General features: G+C 44.9%; 1 protein-coding gene across 6 annotated transcripts in view; it reads left to right on the top strand.

Annotated features, from left to right (window-relative positions):
- Positions 1 to 18055, top strand: part of LOC119969596 (DNA (cytosine-5)-methyltransferase 3B-like) — a 307538-nt gene that overhangs the window by 203294 nt on the left and 86189 nt on the right. For all 6 annotated transcript variants that reach the window (XM_038803415.1, XM_038803412.1, XM_038803414.1 and 3 more), the window contains 3 exons: positions 1028 to 1107; positions 9208 to 9320; positions 17782 to 17965. In XM_038803415.1, the coding sequence (XP_038659343.1) occupies positions 1028 to 1107; positions 9208 to 9320; positions 17782 to 17965 (377 nt within the window). The remainder of the gene's footprint in view (positions 1 to 1027; positions 1108 to 9207; positions 9321 to 17781; positions 17966 to 18055) is intronic.

Genomic DNA, 18055 nt, shown 5'->3' on the forward strand with positions numbered 1-18055 from the left:
TTTTATCATCAATGTTTCCCAGCATCAGATTTTCTAAATCATTGTTAATGCCTGACGAATAACAGTCTTCAGAAGAATGCACTACAAGCTCATTAAGTATTCCTGCCTGAATATATCTTCAAATTTCTGTAGTCGGCTTTGGAAAATTCCACCTTTTGTGAAGTGGCAGAAAATTTGTGACTGATGCAGAAATCACACTCCTATTTGGATTTAAAGCCTACACTTGCCCAGTTAGCTACTGAATGTCATTATCTCATACTGAGTGATCTGTGAAATTGCCTTTGCTGTATACCCATAAAAAAAAATCAAATTAAGTCCTGAACCCAGACCTACAGGGTAAAGGCCGTTTTTTTTCTCTATTCATGCTGAGTGGTGTCATTTTGTGATGGATCAGAATGGTATCTCAAGCAGTGTTGCATGAAAATGTGTCTGAAGTGACAGCCAAGGCACTCTTTATATGGAATGCTCTGTGTGAAAATTCGCTCTTATCTCACTACAGACTACTGCATAAGGTGTTATAAATCCTGGCCTCATTCTACAATTTCAGAGCACTGCTGCGATCCAGAGTTTGAAATACTGAAAGCTGTTTGGATTAGAGTGCCAGTTCAATTTGCAAAGCAAGCATTGTGTGAGAGCAGGGCTGAATGATCAGCTTTTTAGAATGCAACTTCCATTGTTTGATGAGGGGCTGTCTCGATGTAAGTCTGCCCCATGACAGCCTAAGAATAATTTGTAATATATTTTCATAGCATGGATTAGAAGAACACCCTTCACAATATAAAGAGCAATTATAGTACACTGCTCAAAATAAGTAATGTGCTTAAAAAAAAACTGTTAATGTTTGTTTTGATTAATATATTTTGCAAAAACCTAAAGTTTGATGTGCTTGCCAAAAGTATGTTACTTTTTATGGAGTAAAAGTTGCTGTCATTTGTATTGCAGGATCTGATTAGCCTTTCGTTAGAAGTAATCATTACAGTATCATTGATGCATTGTTCTAATGCAAAACCTTTCTTTCCCACATTAGAATTTTGTCTCGCCTGTGGAAGTATTAGAGTCAGCACGTTCCATCCACTGTTTGAAGGTGGTCTGTGTCCTATTTGCAAGGTCAGTGTGTGTACCGATGCAATCACATGAATAGTGCTAATTACGTTAGTTAATTTAAAGCTTTATGCATGAACATTGACAGGCATATGACAGATAGCAACTAAGCATTCTCAAACGTAGACATGTCTTTTTTCCTTTAACTGTTCTCTTACTATCCCTGCTGAAGGTGCGACACATGTAAGAGCCAATTCAGCATTCTTTGTATGAGCCGTACCATGTCTTATTGTAGTTATGCTCAATTTTTTCTTTTTCATTGAATATTCATAACATGCTCGTTTCTACAACCTCTGGGCTGAAATCAACCAATAGCGCAGCCAAACCCAGAACATTACTACTGCGTACGGCTCATCAAAGCAATGGCGTAAATTCTTGCCTGCACCGCCTGGGTAGCAATTCAGCAGTATGGATCAGCCACTGTTTATTGAACTCCCGTGATTTGAAATCAATGGACTGAATTCAGATCCTTTCAGAAATAATTAGATGATCAACTCCAATAGATTACAGTCAAGACAAATACTCTGCCCCAATTCTCCCACTGAGTTATCAAGACATCTAGTTATTATTGAATCTGTACTAACATAGTACTTTGCCAAAACAATGCTGGGAAGGAGCAGCTTCATGTTTACAGAAATTATCCAATATAAATCACTTCAGATACTTACAAATAGATGTTTTAACTGAAGCTGTAATCTGCGCATGTTGACATCAAACAATGCCCAAAAGGTTTCACTCACCAGTGCTAGTTTTAGCCTGCAATGTCATGAGCATGTATTGTTTTAAAATTAAAGGGCAGGATATTTTAGATGGTAGGGTGTTCTGCGTGCCACCCAGAAAGTTGGAGGGGAATTCACCCCCATTGATCACAGTGACCACGTAGCCATTTGACTAAAGATGGGACTTCCGCCCCTCACTCAGGTAGAACGTAGGACTTAGGAGCTGGAGTATGCAATCAGCCTTTCAAGCCAGCTCCGCCATTCAATAACATCATGGCTGATCTGTTGTGGTCTCAACTCCACTTTGCCCCCCACCCCCCCATAACCCTTGTCTCCCTTGTTTATCAAAAATCTGCCTTGGACAAATTCATGATGCAGTCTCCACTGCTTTCTGGCATTAGGGTACTCGGACCAGACTCCAATTTAAATTAGGAAACTGAACGAGACCCCAACAATTTTTCAATTTGTGAACTGTGAGGTCATGATACTTCGCTGCCGGAGTGATTCCACTGACAACGAGGTATCTTTTATATTTAAAAAAATCGTTATTATTATTAACCCCATTAACATCCAAAGAAAAAAAGCAGCTTTTCACTTAACAGTTAAACAGTTGGAAAAAAATAAGAAAAGGTCTTTGAGCTTACTTTCCATCTACTTCTAAACTTACATTTAAACAACTTCCACACACACAGGTCAAATGCCACTTATTAATAAAGTTAACACTCGGTGGCTTACAGGGTTATTCACAGGCGCAGGCCTTGCATGTCTGTCAGCTCGTTTAGCAACTAAACTGCATCACCGCCACTGTGGTTGCCCCGATAAAATTAACACTCTTGGTCAGCAGTCCCCGTCCGCAAGCCCGACAAGTCAGTCCGCCTTTGCGGGGACTATAACTAATGGTTAACAAAGCTTCACATTTCGAGAGAATGGCCGGGATTCTCCCCCAATCGGTGGGCGGGCTGTACCGGCGCCAAAGAGTGGCGTGAACCACTCCGTCATCGGGCGGCCTGGAGGTTGCGGAATCCTCAGCACTTCCGGGGGCTAGGCCGGGCTGGAGTGGTTGGCGCCGCGCCAACCGGCGGCGAAGGGCCTCCGCCGACCGGCGAGAGTTGGCACATGCACGGGAGCGCCAGCAATGTCTGGCGCATACGCAGTACTGCTGGCGTGATCCCTGCGCATGCGCAGGGGGTTTCTTCTCTGCGCCGGCCATGGCGGAGCTTTGCAGAGGCCGTCACGGAGGGAAAGAGTGCCCCCACGGCACAGACCCGCCCGCAGATTGGTGTGCCCCGATCGCGGGCCAGGCCACCATGGGGGCCCCCCTGGGGCCGGATCCCACCCAATGTTCTTGACTCCCGTTGTGACTACCTCTGGCAAAGGGACTCAGCCTATGGGGGGCCCGAGAGTCGCTCCCCCATACGATGAAGATTTAGAGTCACAAGTGGAGACTGAGGAGTCTGATCCTCTCTGGGAGGAGACGAGCCTCCTTCGTGTCCCTTCAGCACTCAACAAGGAAGCGACAATCCCCAGTCCGCTTCATGACTCCCGATCTGACCCTACCTGCCGCTGACGCGAGGCCTTGTGCCAAGCAATGCAAGAGACCTCAAATCACGGGAATGAGGGGAATGTTTTGGACTTGAGGGGGGAGGGATGCGATATCTCTCTCTCTCTATCTCTCTCTGACCACGGGGGAATCACTGATTCATCACCATAGAATACGAGATCCCACGGCAGCACGGTGGCCTAGTGGTTAGCACAGCTGCCTCACGGCGCTGAGGTCCCAGGTTCGATCCCGGCTCTGGGTCACTGTCCGTGTGGAGTTTGTACATTCTCCCTGTGTCTGCATGGGTTTCGCCCCCACAACCCAAAAATGTGCAGAGTAGGTGGATTGGCCACACTAAATTGTCCCTTAATTGGAAAAAATAATTGGGTAATCTAAATTTATTAAAAAAAAGAATACGAGTTCCCATGGTGAGCGGGCAGAGGCCCACCCACCTGGAGCTCATTAGCGGAACCTTTAAATGTAGCTCCCAGACCCGGACCAGCAGTTCCTGATAGTCGTGGGCTGGAATATCTGTTTTGTTGCTGCGGTAACGGCTTTATTTTCCTCTTAAAATAAACCAGTTTGGCCTTTCTCTCCGCACCTTCTGGAATTATTACAGGTATAGGGCAAACCTTTTCAACATTTCTTCATATGCAAATCCTTTCATCCTAGCAATGAGCCACTGAACATTCTCTGCACTGCTTCTAACACAGTTACATCTTTTTTAAAATAGAGACCAAAACTCTACACAGTACTCCAGCTGAGGTCTCACCAAAGCCTTGTAAAGTGGCAGTAAAACTTCCCTAGTTTTATGTTCCGTCCCCCAATAACAATAAATGACAACAGTCAATTTGCCTTCCTAATCATTTGCTGACCCTGCATAATAACTTCTTGTGATTCATGACTCGGACACCCAGATCCCTCTCTATCACCGAGTTCAGCAATCTTTCTCCATTTAAATAATAAACTGCTTTTCTGCCAAAGTGAACAAGTTCACATTTTTCCATGTTATATTTGATCTTCCAAAGGTTTGCCCACACACTTTGTCTGTCTGCATCCCTTTGCAGACTCTCTACCACATTTTGACAACTTACTTTCCTACCTCTCTTGGTGTTATTTGCAAATTTAATTACTATACATTTGGCCCTGTCATCCAAATTATTGACATATATTGTAAATGGTTGATGCCCCAGCACTGATCCCTGTGGAACCCCACTAGTTACAGATTGCCAACCTGAAAAAGACCCATTAATCCCTACTCTCTGCTCCCTGTTAGCTAACCAAGCCTTTATCCATGCTATTATGTTACCCCTGTAATCTTATTTTGTCTCATAGCCTTTGACGTGGCATCTTAGCAAATGTCTCATGGAAATCTGAGTACACCACATTACAGGTTCCCCTTTATGCATCTTGTTGTTACTTCCTCAAAAAACTCTTAAGAAATTAGTTAAACATGACAAGTCCAGCCTGAGAAATTTTCCCGACAGATGTTAGATGCACAAGTCCCACCTCAGAGAGTTACATGGCAGCTCTGTCGTCCCAGTAGCAGAATCCAGAACTGGGACTACAAGCAACCTCCAGATTTTCAGTCCTGGATTCCTGGCCCAGATACATGCAGGAGGAGTCATAGTGGGGAGAGGTGGTGAGGCCTGGGGATGGACGTCCTGATGGAGAGAAAGGGAGGAACAGGCCTGGGGGGGCGGAGGGGATCTGGCACATCCAATGTGGAAAGGGAGCCTGTGAGGAATGTACAAACCCCCCACCTGAGGTTCGAGCCCAGGGTGACCTGCCGGGCTTCCCCTTCTTGCACCTGATCTCCTCCTGCTAGCCTCAAAATTGAGGCTGGAATGGTCACGTAAGGGCCTCAATTGTGGACATGTCGTGGGCGGTTGGGAGGACAACTGGAAGGCGTTCAGAATTTTACAGCCCCCTCCCCCCACCTGTAAATCCATTGGCGAGGGAGCATAAAATTCTGCTCAATATGTTTTACTCTACACAGTGGTAATAGTGAAAAACCTTTGGTTTCTAAGCATACATTCAGAAATCTATCATAGCTAATAGTTCTTGCTGATGTTAGTTGCAGTTTTCACTTTGTATATTATCGGTGAACATTATGCATGGACATAAAATTCATGTTATTATACCAAAAATGTTCAACTCACCAGCATCATTCTACAATGATCAAAGTGACAGTGATGATCAGAATGTTGTGAAAATAGCAAACCTGTCCTGCCATTGGGGTTTTCTGCGGAAAAAACAATGATGCAACAAAAACCTCTCAGGAAGTTATGAAATGGAATAAATAATGGCTGACGTTTTTAGTTACAGTTTCTGCTGTTGCAAATGCAGGCCATGTGACCTACAGAAGCCATTAAAATGGGACAACTCTCCACTTTGGGTAATTGTGTCGCAAGACATGGCCCCTGACTGGCAGACCATGCGCTGTGACAGGCACAAAAGCACACATGTGCAGGATTGAGGGCTATGCTTAAACCACCTGAGATGGTGCTAAATGTGTCAAATTGCCAAAAACAATTTCTGAAACAGAAAATAATTTTTCATCTTCCTCTTTTTCCCACCAGCTTTCACACCACTTCTCTATCTGCTGAAACTTCTCTGGGGTTCTGGTCTGTGGGTACCAAGCACTCACTAATACTTCATTCAAGCAGCTATTTGTCAATTTGAGTTTAGGTTGTGTATGTTGCAAACTATTCATCTGCTTGGGGGAGTGGTAGGGTTTCAAGGGTGCATCACAACTGCATCCAACATTGACATTTGTAGTTTCAGCAGGGCTTTCTGCATAGCAATCAGGGCAGGATACCTATCTCAGTTTCTTCCTCTTTAACACACGAGCACTGAGACCAACTATAGCCTCTTTAACACTTGCCTGGTCAAAATTGCAGATTAGAAATTTAACCTGGAAGCTTTTGTGTAGGATTCACTATTCCCTTTAATAGCCTTCTGTCTAATCTGAAAAAAACAAAAATTGTTAAGTTTGAAAATAATACTGGGGGGGGGTGGGGGGAAGAAGGCGGAGATGGGCATAAACATCTTTGTCTCAGTTGTTGGGAATGTGATGATGGTCTCAAGGAGACCAGGTCGTTGTAGCAATGTGTACTTTTATATGCATGTTGTAATCTGGAGCTACGGATAGTGATGATTGAGGTTTGAATTGTACTCATTAAAAAATGTCACAAGAAATTTGCATTGGACACAATGCTAAAATCAGAAGGCACAATGACATTGAAATTAAGTTAGAAAATTGGCCATTTGTTTTCAGTTATCAAAAACAGATTGTTTTGTTAACTTATATAATTTGACGTCTCATTTACTTGTCTAAAGTTCTTTTAAAGTAGATGAATACTGTCAAATATTTTTTAAAAATGTAATGGTCTACTCTCTGCCTAATATTGGAGATGCTGGCAATTTGAAACAAAAAAAAACACAAAATATTAGGTTAGTCAGCATTAGTGGAGAAAACCATAAAGTTAACACTTCAAGATCCTTTTGGAATGTGTTAACCTATCTGTTCTCTCCACGGATGTGGGCTGACCTGTTCTGTGTTTCCAACATTCAAATTTTATGCATATATCATTTTTTGACCCCAATTTGAAATATGGGGCAGACGGGCAAGTCTTGCAAGTCTTATCGTTACATGAAAACTACTTTGGGATAAAAGAGAGTGGCGGTATTTTAACCTCTGGGCCTTATTTAAATGCCCCTCCACTCCCTCCTCAGCTAATTCCCATCCATTCCAAACGGTAAGTCAGCTGCGGACTCACACAGCTCGGGGGCCAGCTGACAAGCAGGGAAGTCCATGAGGTCAGTTGCCAGGCCAATTAGGATTGGGAGGATAGTGTCATACGCTCAGCAATATGTGTGAGGCCCAGAGGAACATACCCGCTACCCCTAAGTTTTAAAAATATTTGCAAGTTAATTTTTTGGGTCTCTTCTGTCCTCTTCCAATTTTGTGCTGGGCAGCTTGGTAAGAGGCTGACTGAGGTTTCCCACTTGGGCCTCTCAGTAAAATTTGCAGTTGGGTCTCAATGTCGTCACTGCATAAGCTAGAAAGGGACCCATTGGCTTTGGACAGGTGTCCTTTCCAACTGTGTAGAAGAGCAGATAAGTGACCTCGGGATGTTAACTGCCTACCTGCCCGGTTTACGTTGGGCTGGTAGGGTTAAAATGATCCTGTTGTTTATAAATTATTTAATTTAGGGCAGCACGGTGGTGCAGTGGTTAGCACTGCTTCCTCATGGCGCCGAGGTCCCAGTTTCGAACCTGGCTCTCGCTGTCCGTGTGGCGTTTGCACATTCGCCCCGTGTTTGCATGGGTTTCGCCCCCACAACCCAAAGATGTGCAGGGGAGGTGGATTGGCCACGTTAAATAGCCCCTTAATTGGAAAAAATGAATTGGATACTCTAAATTTATTTTTAAAAAGTGATTTAAATTAGTTACTTGTCAGTCGTTTGAGTCCTTGCAAATACTACAGATGGTCATGAGCCAAGAACACAAGCAAACTTGGAAAGTATGAGTCAGAGTTATGTGATATATGTTTAATTTATGTAGTGTATTGAAGGACAACACCACAACATCAAAATTGTAAAATAGATTTTACTGGGGTTTCCCCCAATCAGTCACAAATATGATCGTTCTGTGAATGTGAATGAAATTTCCAATTAGTTTGTTTGTTGGAGGCCAATAGTGGTCAATTGCTGGAGATAGTGGATCACACTATCTTCACCAATACCGTTCCTCTGTTAACCAGCTTAGAAATTGCCCTCACGTTGCTGTACTCTTGCCTATACACTGTTTTACTAGCTGCTTTGTTGGAAAGCTCAAAGAGGCAAGACTGTTTTGAGCATGTACCATTTTTTGCTTTAGTGAAATCTTTATAAGTTTACTTATCATTGCCATTATGGCACATTCCTTAAGAGACAAAAATATCTGATGTATGTGTTGTAACAAATGTCCCATAACATAGGATGATGATTTTTGTGTTTTATAGGTGATTTGGTAAGGTTGCAAAGCTCTCTTATCAAGTCTCTGTCCCTATCACAGCATTGAAACAGTGCTAACCAATGTCACAGATGACATTGTGACTGTGGTTATTATCTGTTATAACCCGGACATGTCTTACATGGTAGGGTTGCTTAACTACCTTGTGGATCTTGCATAACACGAGCTCCCCCGATAAGGGGGTGGGAGACCTCTAACAATGTCTGGCTATGTATAGAGTCGGCCAGTAAGGCACTGACTAGAGAAGATTCAGTAGGAAACTACTGGAGCTGTATATAATAGCAGCTGTAAAATAAATTAAGTTTTGTTTCAACAAACTTGGTGTGGATTCTTCATGGCCTTCCTAAGATTATCCTTCTTTATCCTTTTCAATATCTCAATAGTCTTTGAATTGATCAATCATACCATTTTCCTCAGTGAGTTTGATCTGGCTTGGCTGTCCTTCAGCTATCTAATTGTAGCCTTCCATGCATTCACACTCCTATTTCCAGAGTTTCTCAAGGGTCTTATCCTCTCGCCTCCTCCTTTTCCTCTTGGCAACATCACCTGCACACATGGGATAAGCTTGCACATGTATGTTCACAATGCCTCGTTCTAGCTCTCTCAATCTACCCAGTGCAGGTATTATCAGACTGCTTGTCCAATATCTCAGGTAATACAGCTTCTCCAACAGACAGGCAATATCATTGCTTCCTTTGTGCACAAATGTGCTTTACAGTACAGGATGATTACAGTTGGCAGCTTAAACTCTACATTCACTATGAAAGTAGTTGGCATTTTGTGTGTGTATAGTCCTTTGTGAAGTAATTATTTGTTGATATGTTGCAGGATATCTACCTGGAGACATCATACATGTATGATGACGATGGTTACCAATCCTACTGCACTGTGTGCTGTGGTGGGCGAGAAGTGTTGCTATGTGGGAATGCAAACTGCTGCAGGTACAGTAGCTGTATGAACTCAGAAACTGTGGTTTATAAAATATTATCAGTATCACAATATTTGAGTTTTTAATATTAGATTTTTTTTAGGGTCAGTATCAAAGGCCTTTTTGGTTACACGGTCCCTACACTCTGGAGTGCACTTCTTTTCAGCCCTAGTGAAACCCAGAGATCATGACAAAAACCCCTTTAGCCATCCCAATGACTGCTGAAATATATTCCATGCAGCCACATAAATTCTGCTTTTGTTACAGAATACAGCGTCAATAGCTCCTCTACCAAGGTGTTACATAGGTTTTATACCAATCACTGGATTATTTGCATAAGACACTTGAACAAAGTCACAAAGATGTGCAGGTTAGGTGGATTGGCCATGATAAATTGCCCTTAGTGTCCAAAATTGCCCTTAGTGTTGGGTGGGGTTACTGGGTTATGGGGATAGGGTAGAGGTGTTGACCTTGGGTAGGGTGCTCTTTCCAAGAGCCGGTGCAGACTCGATGGGCCGAATAGCCTCCTTCTGCACTGTAAATTCTATGATAATCTATAATTCTATGAAATGGTGTACAATATGTTACAATCTCAGTTGATGTTGTAACTGGATGAGCAGGACCCTGGCTCAAAAGACCGTAACTTATTACTTTCCTTCTGAAAATGTGAAGGAACAGGGTCACAGGACCACTAATTAATTTTAACAACAAAAAAAATATTATTAAGCATGAAAGGTTGGATCATGCTACAAAACTCCCCCCCCCCCCCCCCCCCCCCCTCCCTTAGTTTAACTAATACACACAGAGTTTAAGATTAACATGGATTACAAAGTACATCTCAAGATACAAAGATCTCAGGAGCACAACGCCCCTTTTAGCACATAGATTGGCTGTGGTCAAATATACTCTACAATCTGAACCCAAATGAATGTCTTCAAATTTCTCCACAAATTTCCCCAGATGATTGTCACATGAGAATTTCGAAACTCTTCCATGCTTTCCACCAGTGGTTTGCATTTCGAAATATAGTCCATGTTTTCCAAATTACTTTTTCAAACAAAGCTTCTGTCCACTTTTAACAACAAATCCGGTATCTAGGTTTTACGACTCTCCCTTCTGCCTTTCTTTGACTTGACTGTTGTACAAACTGTTCACAATTGCTGTAACTATTGATCCCATGTTCTAGTAAAGATGGTATGAAACTTTTGATTTACCTCTGATGTCTGCTTTCCCACTTTAATTCTGATTACTGCAACTGTCTTCATCTGCTTGCCCTTGAATTCTTCTCTGAACAGTACTTTATTCTCTTTTCTCTTAACTTCAGTCTTAAGACTTTTTCTGTCCCGATTCGCTAGTTTTCCAGGCTATATCTGATTCGTTGGGAAGTCTGCCTCTTTGCAGCTCCTTTTTCCAGTCCACTCTTTCTTCTGGAAGGGTTGAGGGATGTGCCTGTCTCTAACTGTAAACACATTCAGCAAAAATCTAAACTCAAAAGCCTTTCTACCTAAAAGAGCCTCCAGTCGCTATGTGATGCTCACATGCTTCTGCTATTTTATTTACTCTTCACGTCATAACCCTCTCTAAGCACAATGGAAGCACAGTTGGAACTGAACCAATCCCTTTGTCCAGCATGAGTCTAACTACCAGTTTTACCCTTCTACAGAAATATTAAATTAAACCCACTTAAAACTTTACCTTATTTCTAATGTTTACCAATACAGATATAATTCCCTAAAAACTACCGTTGTTTTCCAAACACCACCCCCATTGAAATAAATAAATCTTCATAATCATGAAGGTTCCTTCACACTGATATTGCATCCACTTTACACAAACTTAACATGACAAATATTTAACCACACATATTACTACATCATATTAGTTCAGTTTTCTTAGTTCACAATCGCACGTCATATATAAAGACAATAACTTGAACAGCATCAACAGAATCTATACTTGGTAACATTATCATAACTCAAGTTTTGTATTTACTTTTCCTCTGATTCCCAATTTTCAACTCAGAAAATAATGTTTAATTTAAGTCAACAGTGCAATTATCCTTTTCGGCGTTTGTATGCATAGCTCCATTCTCAAGCCCACTTTCCAAATTAATATATGGGAAATTCACATTTCGACTTAACACATCCAAAAATGTCTTTTTTGTGCAGGGTTGGGGGGGGTAAAATCAGACGCTTGGGTAGGTGGGAGGGAATGGAATGGTGTTATATACCAGAAAGCCAGGTGGTGAAGCTGGTATCTTTTCCAGTTCCCCTTTCCTGCTTGCCCTGTGTTTCTTCTGACGTCTTCCATCACCCCTCCCGCCTCACCAATTGCCTCCCCCCTTTCCTGTCTTTCTTCCATTGTCCGATTTGTTCTCTCCCCCCCCCCCCCCCCCCCCCCCCCCCCCCCCCCCCCCGCCCCCCAAAACCGGTTGCTGGTCATGAACAGGCCTTGGAACAGGCTGGTGAATGGCCTCCACATGTTGGGTAGCCTTCTTCTGATCCCCGAATGCTGAATTTTATTTTCTCCAATTTGAGAAACTGTGCCAGATCGGACAGCCAGTCTGCCATCTTGGGTGATGCTGCCGATCACCAGCTGAGCAGGGGTCTTTGGTGGTTGATCTGGGAGGCGAAGGTTAGGGCATCTGCCTGTCTTCCCATAAAGAGCTCAGGCAGCTCTGATACCCCGAAGACCGCCAGTAGCGGACATGGTTCCACCCTTGCCCCACAACCTTGGACATAGCCTCGAAGAAGCCTGTCCAGTAACCGAGAAACTCTGGGAGAGGACCAGAACATGTGGATACGGTTGGTTGGGCCTCCCTGGCACCATTCACATTTGTCTTCCTCCTCCGGGAAGAACCTGCTCATTCGTGTTCTGGTTAGGTGCATTCTGTGCACCACCTTTATTTGTGTTAGGCTCAGCCCTGTGCATGAGGAGGTTGAGTTCACCCTGTGCAATGCTTTGATCCAGAGTCCTCCCCCTATCTCTATGCCCACCTCTTCCTCCCACTTCTCCCGTGTCTCATCAAGAGGTGAACGTACCTCCTCTAGTAGCCATCCGTACTCATCAGCACAGTTACCGTCCCCTAGTTCGCTTGCAGTCAAGAATCTGTCCAATAGGGAGTGTCCTCTTAGATGGGGGAACATCACTGTCTCGTTTCGGAGGAAGTTTATGACTTGCATGTACCATAGTTCTTTCCCTTTCTGGAGTTGGAGCTCGTCCGTGAGATCCCCCAGGGTCGCTACTCTGCCATCCACGTATAGATCCTCTACCATCAGTACCTCTTTGTCCTGTCTCCACCTTTTAAAGGAGGCGTCCATGATCGTGGCGATAAATTTGTGGTTCTTGCAGATTGGGGCCATGATGCACATCGCGGTCAGACCAAAGTGGTGTCGCAGTTGGTCCCATAATCTCACCGTGGCCACTACCACTGGGCTTCTTGAGTATCTGGCTGGCGGGAATGGGAGTGGGGCAGTGGCCAGTGCACGGAGGGATGTTCCCGTGCAGAAATTCTCCCCCAATTTGACCCATTCCACTCCCGACTCCTTAACCCACCCTCGCACTCTTTCTGTGGTAGGTACCCAGTAGTAGGATAAGAGGGTGGGGAAGGCCAGGCCCACCATATTCCTCCTTCTTTGTAACACATTTTTCCTGATCCTCTGGTTATTCCCCCGCCACAAAAACGCCATGATTTATTTGTCAACTTTGCTGAAGAAGGCCTTGTGGTTGAAGATTGGGAGGAATCTGACAGCAAAAGGAACCTGGGCAGTACATTCATCTCAATCGTCTGTACTCTACCCACCAGGGAGAGTGGAAGCGAGCCCCACCTCCGTAGGTCCCTTTTTACCTCCTCCACCAGGCCCCATTTGTGGATCCGTATCCAGTCCTGGGCTATTTGGGACCCTAGGTAGCAGAATTTGGTTTGGGCCAGCTTGAACAGTGACTTTTTCAGCTCTGCTCCCCACCCGCTTCACCCCCCGCGGGTTCATGGGGAAGTTTTGCTCTTGTTCAGTTTGTAACCTAAGAAGGCTCAAACTCCCTGAGGAGTTCCATTATTTCCCCCCATGCTGGATAGGGGGTTCGAGAGGTAGAGGAGCAGGTCATCCGCGTAGAGTGAGACTCTATGCTCTCTGTCCCCTTCTGAATGCCTCTACACCCCTTCGCTGATCTGAGAGCAATAGCCAGTGCCTTGTTTGCCAGGGCAAATAACAGCAGAGACAGTGGGCATCCTTGCCCTGTGCCTCCACCTTTTAAAGGAGAGGTCCATGATCGCGGGAATGAATTTGTGCTTCTTGCAGATGGGGGCCATGATGAAGATCGTGGTCAGCTGGAAGTATTCAGAGCTGGTGGTGTTTGTCCGTGCGCTCGTCATGGGAGCACTGTACAGTAGTTTCACACATGGGGTGAACCCTGGCTCAAACCCAAACTATTAGGTACCTCCATTCGATCCTGTTGAAGGCCTTTTCTGCGTCCAGGGAGATGATCACTTCTGGTGTCTTCCCCGGGTGGGGTCATGACCATGTTCAGCAGGCGACTGATGTTTGCTGTTGTATGCCCTTGACAAAGTCTGTCTGGTCCTCCACAACTACCTCCGGCATGCAACTCTCCAGTCACCTCGCCAGGGCCTTCGCCAGAACTTTAGCCTTCGTGTTTAGGAGTGAGATGAGTCTTTATGAAAATGAATGAAATGAAATGAAAATCGCTTATTGCCACAAGTAGCTTCAAATGAAGTCACTGTGAAAAGCCCCTAGTCGCCACATTCCGGTGCCTGTTTGGGGAGGCTGGTACGGGAATTGAAGTGTGCTGCTGGCCTGCCTTGGTCTGCTTTAAAAGCCAGCGATTTAGCCGTGTGCGAAACCAGCGACCCACACTCTGTCGGGTCCTTATCCTTTTTGGAGATCAGTGATGTCAAGGGCTGTGCCAGCATGAGTGGCAGGGTCACTCTCGACAGCAAGTCATTGAACATTTCGCGCTAACGCAAATATTTTATAGGAGTCCACCAGTGCCTTCTACGACTGCATGCTCTCCATGACTTCCCCCAGTTCTAGTGGTGCTTCCAGGCCCTGCCTCCTTTCCTCCCCCATGACTGGTATGTCCAGTCCGTCGAGGAACCGTTTCATCTTCAAGTTCCCCTCCAGTAGAAAGTCGCGAAGACTTCATTAGTCTTATCTGGCACTGTGACTAGCTTGCTGTTTCTGCCTTTCACCTGCGCTGTTTTCCACGTGGCTCCCTGCTTCCTCAGCTGGTGGCGGGCAGCTGGCCTTGTCTCCATGCTCATGAAAGATCCCCCGTGGAGGGCGGAGTTAGTTCATTGCTTTCCCGATGGAGAGCAGGTCAAATTCCACTTGTAATCTTTTCCTCTCTGCCAGTTGCCCCACAGTCGGGGCTGTGGAGTACCGCGATCCACCTTCAATATGGGGTCGACACATATAATATGGTTGACATTTTAAGCTATTTACTGAAATTTGTAAACTTTGAATCAGCTATTACTCCGCTGCCTAAACTGAAACTCCATACATTAACCAGTTCAAATGCTATATCTTCTCATTTAGGTCACCTGCAAACGCTGTAAACATGAGCTGATCCAAACTTGATACTGTTGTATCCTAACTTGCACTAGGTTCCATTTACCCAACACCCCTTGTGCTTGCTGACCTGGTCTGGCAATACTTTGATTGTAAAATTCTAACCCTTGTTTTGAAATCCCTCCATGGCCTTTCCCCTCCCTAATTCTGTAACATCCATCAGAGCTACAACTCTCTTGAGTTCCCTCCACGTCTCAAATTGTGGCCTCTTACACACCCCAATTTTCTTTGCTGCACCATTGGTAATTCTGCCTTCAGCCATCTACATTCTAAGCTCCCGAATTCCCTCCCTAAACCTCTCAAACTCTTTTTCCTCCTGAATGTGCTCCTCAAACCACTCCTATTTGTCTCTGCTTTTGGTCACCTGTCTTTATATTATCCTGCTCTCGAGCTGGCAAGACCTTTGCATCATCGTCTCTTTTTGGCAAAGTCTGCCACATCCCCCACAGGGGCTGCACGATGGCTCAGTGGTTAGAACTGCTGCCTCACAATGCCATTGACCCGGATTCAATTCCAGCCTTGGGTGATTGTCTGTGTGGAGGTGGCACTTCCTCCCCCAATCCAGAGATATGCTGGTTAGGTGGATTGGCCATGCTAGATTTCCCCTTAGTGCCCAAAGTGTGCAGATTAGGTAGGTTACGGGGATAGGGCGGGGGACTGGGCCAAGGCAGGGTGTTCTTTCAGAGGGTCAGTGCAGACACAATGGGCTGAAGAGCCTCCTGCATAGTCGGGATTCTATGATCTAAGACCAGCAGTGGGCCTTCCTCTGAAATTGAAGATCTCAGAGGTGAAAAATCCTGAGGTGGAGAGCTGGTGATCAATCAAAGGCTGGCAGGTCTTCTGTACACAGCAGTGCCACCAAGGAGGCAGCAGCATCTGCCATCCTGACACCAGTCCGAGGCTCCTTGGATCAAGGAGGCACAGTTGAGTGATGGCGGGAAGGGGGTTTGCAGGAAGATAGTCACGCGGGGTGGAGTCCGGGATGGTCAGCAACAAAGGCAGGGGTTAACTCTCAGTGACTGACGGTGCTGCCCATTCTGGGTTAATATCTGCAGCAGTGGGATGAGGTCCTTAAGTGAGCATTAATTACCCATGTAAGGGCCTCAGTGGGTGGCTGTCAGTGAGTCTTCTGGGGGATTTTCACAGTAATTTCATCGCAGTGTTAATGTAAGCCTACTTGTGACAGTAATAAAGATTATTATTCTGATCATAACAATTTTGTGATAATCGAGTCGGAGGCGGGAAGCTGGTGTGGTCCCGATCTACCACTCTCCCACCTGATTAAATGTTCCACTGCCACCAAACGTAACATAGGGGAGGGCACAAGGTTCCACCCTTGCAATGTCTCACTCTGATTAAGGTGCTCAATAACTGTAAGTTGTTCTGGCTTTACCTTTTCAATCAGCAGCTGTGTATTTAGAATTTGTGCCTTTCTGACTAATGTGAAGAACATTCTTAACTCTTTATGACCCTGCCATTCACACTACACATTTTCTTTCAGCCCTGGTGTTCCCACAAACCATCTCCAAAACCTCACCCAGTTTGAATAGGAATGTACACAGTAACATGTGACTCATCCTTTAGTTCTCACTCCCCACAAAGGAAAGTGACTCACCTTCACTTGCCCAGCCTTGACTGTAACCTATTGTTTGCAGAATCACTCAGCTCAACATCTCTTTACTTTTCATGCCAATGGAATTGGTTTGCTGAGAGACTACTCCTCCTGAAGTGAAAATATTTCACTGGCCAATTTTCTCAGTCCTAAGTGATAAGGAGAAGGTTCAGTCTTAACGGGTTCCCTTGTCCTACATCATTCTTTGTTAAGAGCTTACCATTTCCAGGACATATTTCACCTTCTGCAGCAAATAGTTGTGAATTACATGCAAATGTGAATTATATAAATTTTCACGAAAAGAGTCGTCATAAATTCTAAAAATAGAATGCAGCATGCCCAGGTAAACAAAGTCCCTAGCAAAGGTCTGTTGTTGAGTTTTGTCCCAGATACCAGAAACCAAGTATTAGTTTTTTTTTTAAGGAGTCAAATTACATTCCCACCCCATCACAACTCATCTTTCCAGTGAAACAATTGTGAAATTTATAAAGAGAATATTTTAATAGGTGTCTGATGGTGTTCAGTACAGGCCAGGTTATGAGATATTTTTCTTTCTTGGCTCTTTACACCCACATGGGGCTTACTTGTTCAGGAGCTTGAAATGGGACAGCTTGATGGAAGATGTCGCCTTTAAGAAATGTTCTTGAGCAACTCAGGAAAGGTCCCAAGTGACTGATTGAACTCCAACTTAAAACCATTCCTTGAGAAAACTCAAGTTAATTTCAGTTTTCTTCACTGAGCATTCAGTGATGTGCATTTGCACATATCAGGTAATCTCAGGTATAATGGGCGCAATTCTCCAATCGCGGGACAGAATGTCCGTGCCTCATGAACGGCGTCACGTCTCACGATGGCGCGAAACGGGCGCGGGCCCTAGCGATTCTGGCCCCCACAAGGGGGCCAGCACGGCACTGGAGCGGTTCACGCCGCTCCAGCCTCACTTCCTGGCGTGTACTGGGTGCGGCGCCGACCCGTGCATGTGCGGTGGCTTTACGGAACATACTGGCCCCAACGCAACATGGCGTGGGGGTTCTGGGGCCGGATGTGCAACAAAGTAGGCCCGGGGGGGCCCAGCCTATTACAACTGGCGCCGCGCCGAACGGGCTGGCGCAAATGGCGCCGATTCTCCACACCTCGGAGAATCGCACGGCTGCGGCGATTCTCCGGCCCGCGTGGGGCTGGTAGAATTGCGCCCAATGATACCTGGATTTTTAAAATAATAATATTGTCAAAATATCATTGTAACATTGATCAGAGGTTTCCTGTTCTGTTTGTAGATGTTTTTGTGTGGACTGCATAGATATTCTAGTGGGTCCAGGTGCATCTGAAGAAGCCAAAGTACAAGACCCTTGGAGATGTTATATGTGCCTTCCGAATGAAAGCTATGGAGTGCTGAGAAGGCGTAGAGACTGGACGATGAAACTCCAAGAATTTTTTGCCAGTGACAATGGTCAGGAATATGTAAGTAACACAGCTTTTTAAAATTAATTTGTGGAATATAGGTTTCACTGGCAAGACCAGCAATATTGCTCATTTCTTATTGCCCTTGAG

The sequence above is a fragment of the Scyliorhinus canicula genome, chromosome 7, assembly GCF_902713615.1.
Source record: "Scyliorhinus canicula chromosome 7, sScyCan1.1, whole genome shotgun sequence".
NCBI lineage: Eukaryota > Metazoa > Chordata > Chondrichthyes > Carcharhiniformes > Scyliorhinidae > Scyliorhinus > Scyliorhinus canicula.